This window comes from Hylaeus volcanicus, chromosome 3 (genome assembly GCF_026283585.1).
Source record: "Hylaeus volcanicus isolate JK05 chromosome 3, UHH_iyHylVolc1.0_haploid, whole genome shotgun sequence".
Taxonomy (NCBI): domain Eukaryota; kingdom Metazoa; phylum Arthropoda; class Insecta; order Hymenoptera; family Colletidae; genus Hylaeus; species Hylaeus volcanicus.
In genome coordinates, this window is record NC_071978.1 from 5304287 (window position 1) to 5314759 (window position 10473).

General features: G+C 41.9%; 1 protein-coding gene across 1 annotated transcript; it reads right to left on the reverse strand.

The window, feature by feature from the left end:
* Positions 1-714: 714 nt before the first annotated feature.
* LOC128873524 (uncharacterized) lies at positions 715-7216 on the reverse strand. The gene is made up of 4 exons (XM_054117150.1): positions 7058-7216; positions 6054-6229; positions 2128-2244; positions 715-991 (listed from the first exon to the last, which is right to left on the reverse strand). Exons 1-4 carry the CDS (start codon positions 7214-7216, stop codon positions 883-885), a joined length of 561 nt encoding a protein of 186 aa, XP_053973125.1. The 3' UTR covers positions 715-882.
* Positions 7217-10473: the final 3257 nt, after the last annotated feature.

A 10473-nucleotide genomic window follows, 5' to 3' on the forward strand; every position in this document is an offset into this window, starting at 1 on the left:
TGTTTATATTTCGCTTGGGGTGTAGGTTGGCATTGTTGATTTTCATTTATTGAATTTATCAAATGACAAGTGATATCTGGTAACTGTCAACTGGATGAATGCTTAAAATTAACTGTTGATTGTGCCAATTTTCAAAATTGCCAACCGACGAGACTGTCAACTGTAGAGCAACGTCTGACTAGTACTCACCTGAGCACCGAAAAAAAATATAACATTACCGAATCGTCTCGCGCAAATGTAGACTCGCGAAGCGTTTCCGAGAATACGACGTTCGTGTGCCGTGATCTGGGAATCGACGACGGTCGTGCCGCGTTAATGATGCGCGATGCAAACACAAGCTCCCAGCTGACGTTCTCAAAGGGTGAATTGCATTACAGCGCGTGCACGTGCAAACAACAGAAGGCGAAATACGCGTTGCCGCGACCAAAATACACGCTACAGCACGCAATCCCCGGAAGGATGCACCTTCGGAGGCTCACCGTGTATTATCCCAGCAACTACGCGATATTATTGTAAGACTAATGAATCCATTGATAGTGTTTACTCTATAGATGACGCAACGCCCATAGGCGTGGCTGTGTTTATTTATTAACTAAACGCGAATAACCCATTGATTACAATAACATAAGTCGATGGTGATGTTTCGAAAGGGGAGTATTTTATTGTTGCACAATAGACAAAACTAGTTACATGGTTTTCAATTGCCAGAAAATAATATTTTATTTTAGTTATCTTTCACGTATATTTTCACAAGGACCCAGAAACATCTCCCTAGGGAATAATAGACAAATGTTCACCCTCATTCGAGTTTTCGAAAGGTTTTCGCTGCACACTGTGATTCTTATTGTTCATTTGGAAAATTAAGAATAAGGACCCTATCTCCTAGAAGACGTCTGGACACCTGTCTTCCATTTCGTCGCACTTCTCTTGCTGGAAGTAAGCTCTCTCGTACTCGGTCACGGTATCCGTGTCGTCGAAATTGCCAGGCAATCTGAAGCATGAAACAAAATCGTGAAACACTTATAAAGGAACAAGAAACGGTATCTACGTATTAAAATAAAATTTGGATTAGTAGGTTGCTCGCGAACAATTGTAGGTTTGGAAAATTTAGAAAAAATTCTTGAAGATCAGAATCCTATTCGCTTTTCAAAGAATATGGGCGCTTTTTATTCAGCAGGTGAAGTCTAATGATTTAATTAGCAGAGGAGATAGTTTATCGAGTCAATTTTCCAGGGTGAAACTCGGGGGTGGAAACGAATTGAAAGACTGAATTTTAAGCGAGGCAGCACCCTCTTAAATTCTCATCGCTCTTTCACCAAGTTTCTCCGCTAGGAGCGATCGCTCGAAGTACCTAAAAATACGCCGAACACTCGATCGGGTTGCTCGCGATTCACCAGCGTTATTAATTATCGAAGCCTCCCTCTCGGAGGGCGCCCTTCAACTTTACTTGCCAGCGAACAATAGCTCCGTTTCCTTTCGCGTTACGCGAAATGCTAACTCCGCGGGCTCTTCGAGCGTCGTTGGGAAAACTTCCTGGGCTGGTTATTAAAATAGAGGGAAAAGTTGTCGAAGGGATTCCCGCGGACGTAGCAGACCGACGACGCTAAGCGTCACGGCGTATGTCATGAATAAATTCAACGCGTTATCGAGAAAGTGTAACGCGAACGCGCCTCGACTCTGCCAACTACTTCGAGCTACGAGGACGGACGCGACGACACTTTTATGACAGCTGTACCCGTCGACGTTGCATCCATTTTGCTTCTTTTCCTTCCATCATCTTTTTCGTATTTCTATCGACCGTGATACGACGCAATCTCAAATCTTGGGGCTCCTATAGTTGAAGCAAAATCAAGTGGCCGCTCGTGGTCACGGGGTTGGGGCATCCCCATCACGGAGTCCCGTCTAACCCCCCTGTACATTTTCGCTCTCTCCCTATTATTCTTTCATCAAACAAAAATTCCAACCTACCAATCCAAATTCTAAATACTATACCTCAATAATCTCCAGGCAACTGCTAAATACTCTGATCCAAGATACACCTTACAGACTAAACCTGAGTTCCCACCGTTGCAAACGAGGTCCTAACCGAGGGAAACAATTACCAGCTCTAGGTTTCGTTACACTCACGCGAACACGACGTGGAGAATTTCCTCGAAGAAGGTGGCTCTGCCAATCTCCGTTCGACTTCTGGCGGCCGCCGTGCAGATTGCCTTGAGTACGCAGCCCCTTCCGTCCTTGCCCTGACTTCGCAAGAGAATACGTTAGTTAGTGGGGCGGTGTGCGGGGATCGTTTATCACTATCATTCTCGTTATCGTCGTCAGGCTGTTCGTGAGTCAGCGGTCTATTCATTAAGTTCGCGATAATAGCGTCGAGCGTTGATACCGGCGAGTGGTTCGGTGTAAACCGACGAAGGTTTACAAGGACCCTCTCCGCCCTTTCCAGCGGAGCCCCGTCTCCCACACCCCCGCACGGTTACCCTCGGAGCGAAACACCGGCAATTATAGAGCACGATGCTCCGCTATCGGGATCGGAATAATGCAGTTGCCGTGTTTCATCGCGGAAACGGAAATCCGCACCGCGATCATGCCAGACACGCACGAAGGGAACACGAAGACTTTTTCTTTTCATGGACGTGGAGACCTTGTAATTGGTACGAGGGAAACTGTGAACACAGGATTGATATTTAGTTTTATTTTCATCGAAGTTATGTTTTATTCGAGTCACCTTTAGGGTGATTGAAAATTAGGAAGATGTAGGCGTGAGGTTGAGGTTGATTAATTAAAGATTACGAGCCTGTAAATGTAGGATCAGGATTATTACTTTAGAAAGTGGCTTTTGTTTGAGTCATCTTCGAAATAATTGAGAAATATAATATCGTGATCATAATTTGATAAAGTTGTTTCTCGTTCGAGTTATCTTCATATTGATTTAAAATTATCAATCTGTAGATATGAGAATAACATTATAATCTTGGATTATTATGTCAAGTAACTGTATAGAATATTACGAATCGATCGACTATTTTGTCTCAACTAGAAAAGGCTTTACAAACTAAAGACCCTGCGCACTATTCGCATCGAATAAATATGAGGAGCGAGGGCGATCACTCGAGTACTGCCTAATACCTTGATACATTATTTTATTTGTTCTTCCGTCGAGAAGAGACGCGCATCACTGATTCACGGCATCCTCGACAATTTACAGAACGAACGCAGCCCGTGGAATTTCGAACGGGTAAAAAAATCGGCGCGGGACGTCGTCGATAGCGAACAAGCGGGCACGAAACGGTAAAGATTAATTCCGACTGCCATTTATCGGCGCTGCTCGAATTCCGATGCAGCAATTTGACAAATGGTTACCAATATCGGGTAATCGATGATATTTATGCAAGCAGTATGCAATGCCCGCTCGCACACGGGCCGCGCAGAATGGCTGTTTTAATCGATCGATAACGCCTCCTTTCGAGTAATGCATTCGAGTAACGCAACCCTTCGGGCATCGAGAGAAATCTCCCTCATTTGTCAATACTCGAACGGTCCCGGATGCTTCTTGCACAGTTTAATGTTCCGTGTACAGTGTGCTTCAAAACGACAGAGCAGCCCTCCCAGTGCCCGTTTAAACCCTTGCTGTCCCGTGTCGGGGTGGGCTCGACGTTGCATTTCGTCGATCTCCAGGATCTCCGTATTACCAGGTGTGGATTAAATGACTTTACAGTCTTTACAGGGAAAGAAGAACGAGTGACAGGAAAAATAATTTTCTTAATAAAAGTGCGAATCTTAAGAATAACAATTTTCCTATAACAATTCAGACTTAACCTATTCACGCCCTTGGCCACATATGCGGACGTTTAGTTTGTTATTATTATATTTACTGTCAATAATAAAAAGGACAAAAATTTAGTAATCATACAAAAAAACTGTCCCTGAAGAGGTTTAATTCGTTTAACTCAAACCTGATATTAGTTTGAATTTTAGAGGGATCTCGAATCCAAGAGTTTATTCAAGAATTGCTCCGATCAAGATTCACACCAATACCTTCCACAAATAGCACTATTCCTTTTCCATAAAGACTTTAAATTCGTTTAAATAAGACCCGATAAAGAGGAGATTCAGAGGGGTCTCAAATGACCCAAGCAGAATCGAAGCGAATTAATAGCCATTGGTTCAGGTGAACGAGTTAGGAGGCGATCGAGAGAATAAAATCGATCGAACGTTTTCCCACCTTTCAGCCACGAGATCGCTTTCTCCTGGCTTCTCTTCGCGCGAAGAACGAAAGCTGCTGGACGAAACAAAAGCCCCCGCTGGTTGAACTCGGGCGTTTCACTCGCCGCTGTAAACCGAAACCCAACCCAGGCGCGACGAAAGGGCAGAGGCTTTTCACGGATTCCCCGCGATTGTGCGGTCTGAATCGAGTCCAGCGATAAACCAGCCCCTTTCGTCTGTTTCGAGTGTCGTTTCGAGATTTTCGGAAGGACCAAACCGAAACCCTCCAAAGAGACTTGCTCTCTTTCGTTCGAGAATAATGATTTCTTCTATGAATTTAAACGTGGATTATTTACAAAAATTCAAATGACTTTTTACTGGAGTTTGATTTGAGATGTTTGACGAAGGATGAGAAGGCAGTGTTATCGTAAATTAAAAATAGTACAGTCTATGTTGGCATACAGCACTAGCGTTAAACAGATTGAGATACGTGCAAACGCCTTTCATAAATAATGTACACTTCGCGGTATAACGATTTGTATAGACAAGTAGCTACACTCTGAATTTCAAAATAAAATTCACGTTATATCTTGCTGCGTGTACCTACCACTCAACGGACAAAGAATGTTAATCTCTTCGAATTGTCCAAAACCGATAAATTTACACTGAAAATAGCATCGAAGTCCACGTGTATTGCAAAGTACAACAAGCTTTAAGGGATGAGGAATCGCTGTCCTAAACAGAGGTCGACCGATTTCGTGTTTGCTCAAAGGGCGAAGGGCCACTTAACCGTCAGGGCCTCTCATTGTCGTTTTCGACGATTATCCGTCGCGAATCGTTAGAAGTGGCCGTTGGAGGACGCGGGTCGCTCTATCGACGATAAAAATTCGAGACCTGCTGGTTGTTTTGCATCTGACAGAGGCCTCTTCACCACGCCCCACCCCACCGAAAAATCAAGAGCCCCTTGGGGAGGAACAATGCCTTTCGAAGTATACTCGACGCGGACTTTCTTTGCCAGCGAGACAATACTCTGCTGTCGTGTAAACCGTTGCGTGGGTGGTTTGAACGGTTCGCCGTGGGAGGAAAAGAGCCAACCGCGAACAAGGGGGCACCTCAAAGGGAACTTGAACCCTAAACAAACCCTTAATGAGTTTAACCTACTTAATTATGGGCAGATTTTCTGTTCTATTTATTCACTTGTTGAATGGATAAAGATCCATTATTGTACGTAAGCTGTACCATTAGCGCAGAGCGTGCGAATATAAGAGATAATAGTGATAACAGCGATTGCTTAAGAGTATGAGTGGAAAAGAGGGACGAAATTAAAGAGGAGAACAAACGTAGGCAAGGGAATTTCTTTAGAGAAGAGAAGATTTAGGAAGAATTTCTATTGATTTTTAAATTGTATAGTTCTCTGGAATTATCACTATGATTAAATTTCAATTTCGTCTACTGTAAGGATCTTTTATACGTAAGGGAAAACAGAAAACAGTATGGACACGCAATTAAAAGACAAACGGTGGATAACAGGTACATGGCAAGTATAGAAAATCGATAGAGCACAGTAAGACGAGGATTAAAATTAGTCTAGTCATTTATTTATGTCGCGTTTAAAATTATAAACCGTGTTCGAAGAGAAGACAACGTCGTCGCAGAGATCATTAGCATTATCCAACATCCTGATTGTTAATTAATAATTGCAGATCGAGTAATCGCAATAAAATAGGAATTTATTAAAATTTTGAGATGTCATGGCGAAGTGTTCTCGATTCAATTGTTAAGGGTTGCCTCGTTATTGCTAGAAATGTCAACGAATCGTCTTGTCAAAGTTCTTATCGAAATTTACTCACGTTCCCAGCAACAGCTCTATCTTGCTATACAGTTCTCTTCTGCTTCTACGATTATAGTCTTTGTATTTTGAGAACATGCTCTTGCTAGGCAACTCCCAAGCTTGGCCAGCGGTGATTCCAATCGTGTAGTCTCCGGATGGCTTCGCATAAGTGTTCATGGTCAAACAGTACACCAGCTGGACCACCAAAACGAATCAAATTGAATGGGGACTATCTCCAGTGAGTCGCGCGATTAGACATGATTACTTGTCAAATTACTTTTGACAGGAAAAACATAAGATCAAGTTCCCCGTTGATTTTGTTCATAATACGTCGCATGATTCTGCGGCTAATTGCAATATACCGTTGGGCGTCGTCTCCTCTAGAATTAAAATTTCTCGAACCGGTTAATAATTAATTTTAGCCAATTACCGACGTTCGTCTACGGCGATACGAAGTCCCCTTACCGTTTAAATTTTCTATACCAGCGTTTTCAATGACGAAGTGGTCTCCCGCGCGAAACGACGCCACCGCTTCGAGCCGTGTCGGATATTAGAAATTATTAAGGTACCGTTTACAGCGGAAGTTCCCTCGAACTTGCGGCATCGAAGCACCTCGAGGACACCGCGGTGTAACGTAACAAACAAGTTTTTTACGATATAAGCGAAGCCAAGGGAAAATATGGAACGGAGAGGCTTGTTTCGGATATAAAAATTTACTCAAGTGGAGTACCTGATCTGTTTCTTACCCGACACCCTGTAGATCTTATCTTTTTATTTTGCACTCAATTTGTCTACCGCGTAGGATAGGATTTGTATTATTAGCCGTACAATCTATGAAATATATGGTAGAAGAATTAATATCTGACGACGATTAAATATTGAGACGATAAATTAAGAATCCCAAATAGTCTGTCGAGGATTATGCTTCTAAATTTAAGCAACGAACTAAATTTTGAAAAGATTCACCGAACACAGTGTATGTTTGAGGAAGTTTGAAGAATTTGATCAGAATTTTTGACTCACTTGAACGTTGCTTCCTTGCGGAAAGACCAGGTACTTCGTCTCGAAATCACGTTTGGACCGTCCCACGGTGTCATTCGTCGATTTCGTGGGGGTTATCGCATCGGATGGACAGAAGAGTTTGATTGCCAGAACGAGGAACAACGGACTCACCGCCAGCATCCCGTTTAACTTGCTCGAATTGCTTCGGTCAACGGAGAGGATTTGTGGGGGCCAGTCAGTTTACCTGACCGGAGACGCTAAGTGATAGGAACTGGCGGATGATATAATAACAGGTAACGGTGGTTGTAACGTTTCGAACCGTTTAGCGAGGAGTTTATGGCTGAATCGTTAAGCTACTTCGAATTAGTCGTTAAACCGCAAGTGCAAATTGCAGGTGACTTTTAACCATCGATATGAATTCTTTTTATATAAACAACAGTTAGTCAATAATTTATTAATAGGAATAATTTATTCCTTCAACTATGGAATCATTTTGACAAATTGTGTTTGAGAAAGTAAGTTGATGTAAGAAAAATGAAGAGTAGCGTAGGAGATATAATCTCTTAATAAATAAATAATTAATTCTTCGAACTAAGAAAAATTTAAAAAAGTGTCGAATGAAAAATGGCTCCTAACAAATGTAATCATGTTAATATTAATGTCTCATTCCCATCGAATATATTGTCTCTTAGAACTCTGAAAAAGATCGCCGAGAAGAAGTGCACTTTATATGTTTGGCTCGATATTAATCACAGCGCAATTGAAAAGTAATGTCTCGACTTTTCGAGCAACCGCGAGCCTCGAGGAACACGAGAGAGCCGTGTATTGCTCCTGGCAGATGAATTATTAGAAACATCGTGGCGAAGCTTGAGCGTTTAGACTCGTATGGAAAAATTGCTGCATTTATCACGGCACGCTGGCACGAAAGTGGATCCACTTAACGAAAGATTAATCTTTATCAGCCGTTATCGTTCGCAGATCTAATCTTGCAAAAACTAGCAGCTCGTTGAAACTTTCATAAAATCGAGAAACCCGGAACTCCACTTAAAAGCATGCTCGGATGCAGCAATAAAACAATGCCGGTTCGAAAGACCATTAATTTCGTCGAACTCGGTATTCCAATCTTCGCGAGTCATTCGCCTCGGTGCGCGTAATACTTGCTTGAGAAAGGAGACAATGGGATAAATCTTTCCTTTGTTGCTGCAAAATTACTCGAGTAAACATTCTATTCTGAATTCATTTTTAATGCATTTTAATTCCTCTTTGGAATATATAATATTATGATAATAAATCTTTTTTCAAATCTTCGAAACATATTCACGTTTCGACTTACATTTCAATAAAATTCATTTTATGTATACCATCTACAAGGTGCTCTACAATGTAAATAAAAACGTAAACGTATTCCAGAGATTCCAAACCAATATTCTTCACTACATCTGGGAAATAAAGCTTCCCCTTTTATTAAAACTGCTATAAACAATAAATTTAACCCACTAACAATTTTTCCCGCTATCTAATAAAACTGTATGCAAAATATGAGTTTAGTAAGAACTCTATCATAGTGAAATTCAAAGTGACTGGACCAGGTTCCACGAGTCAAAGGGTCGCGCGACCTATTTTCCCCGATGTTTCAAATTGGTAGAGGCACCTCTTAAATATTAATCGACACCCTTTTGCAAAGCGTGGCCCGTCGAATAAATTAAGGGAAATACATTTTTGCGATATCGTCCAACGTGGGATTTATACGATAGCAAGAGAGCCGCGGATCATTGTCCTCGGCTTGCCAAGTAATTAGAATTAGAATGATGGGATCATCGGTCTCGTTCGCTAGGGGCAGTGAAATTTTACGACGAGCCTCGCGACGATCGTCGGTCGGGCGAAAATATAATCGGAACGTTCGCCGTTGTAAAAAACGGAATTGCGGATTTTTTACCAGAGGCGATAAATTTTCGCTCTCCCTCTCAGTCTCCCTCTATGGCGATCGAAATTTAACATAGATCGAGTCGTCTTTCATTTTACACGGAAAATCATTTCACCACAGTCCATTCTTTTTATTCGACATTTTATTAGGAGAATTTTGCTCGTATCCCATTATTACAACACTCAAATTATTTAGTCTGTATTAATAAAATTTCAAAACACTTAAAAGGACCTTACAGATGATCGATGTCCCTTTAACCAATCTAATTTCGCCCCAAGTAATTAAAACCAGTGAAAACGATATTACTATTTTCTCAACCTTCTACAACTGCCAACAGACGGCTTTTATTCCCCTCGCCTCGCCGCCATCAGAACCCTAAAAAAAAAATCGTGGCGTCGTTTCTCAATTCTCCGCAGTTTTACATAAAAATTCACGCACCGACGGCGTTGATTCTCATCAACGTCTTTTTTAAATACAATTTCTCGCGTGCTCTCCGGCCGTTGGGATGCTTTTTTCTCCGCTGCTTTCCCGAAAGCGACGGATTATGGTCTGTTCAAACTCCGTTCCGGCCGGAGTTCGTCGGATCGTGCGTTAGTATATTAATAACAACGTTGCGAGTGTGTTTAGCGTAATGCTCGCTGGTTAAATATTGGACATTTAAATAACGACGCCGACGTTTTTTCCTTCACCCAACCCCTCGCCGACCGTAGCTGGTTTACAAGAGGGGCTGGAGCACCGGCATTCGGCCGCGGCACTCTGCCGAAATGAACTATAAATTCACCGACACTTGGTTGACCATTTTGTTAATGCAAAATGAATTACGCGCCGCCGTCGTTGTGGTGCCGTGACAGTCTGTGAAATATACCCGCTGAAAGGTCGCACGCGAAATCTTCGCAATTCGCTGGTGAAAACTCGAATTGAAAATTTAAAGGCTTCGAAGGATCCCTGAAAAGTTTGATTTTATTTTAAACATTTGGGAAAATTTTCTTCGTTTATTCGATTTCCGTTCGATTTCCTTTACCGTTCTTATTTATTTGTCTTTGATGTGTACTGATGTTTATACGGATAGATCAGCTACATTTTTAAAATAACATGTCTCTCAGTTTTCCTTTTAATCTACGTATCAAAATCGTTACGGGTAGTTTGTGTGCTTATATCGAGGTAAGATTCCGTCCTTATATTAACGGGTTACTGTATCCACATTTTTCGAGTTGACTAATCAACTTTCGACCTCGTCCCTTAGTCAACGCATAAAAATTGTTAAAGATATTTCGTGTGCTTATATCGAGGGAACAATCCTCCCTTATATAGAAGGAAACCCTTAATAATCCCAAAGATTACAGATGTCTATCAAAACACTCAACCCCCGATATACAATAATTCCTGCAACATGTCCGATCCATATAACCTTCTTTGTCTTCTAGAATCATTTCGATCAACGCTCAGAGCCATGTTGGAGTCGGATCCGATTCGGCCAGCTTGTGCCCAGTTCAAAAGGCGCTCTCGAGGATCG

Bases quoted from the DNA above. Each gene is read 5' to 3' on its own strand.
- LOC128873524 (XM_054117150.1), bottom strand. From the start codon at position 7,216: ATGCTGGCGGTGAGTCCGTTGTTCCTCGTTCTGGCAATCAAACTCTTC. The intron at 6,230-7,057 runs GTGAGTCAAAAA...TTGGTGGTCCAG, and splicing joins CGCAAGGAAGCAACGTTCAA to CTGGTGTACTGTTTGACCAT. The intron at 992-2,127 runs GTGAGTGTAACG...TTCATGCTTCAG, and splicing joins ATTCTCCACGTCGTGTTCGC to ATTGCCTGGCAATTTCGACG.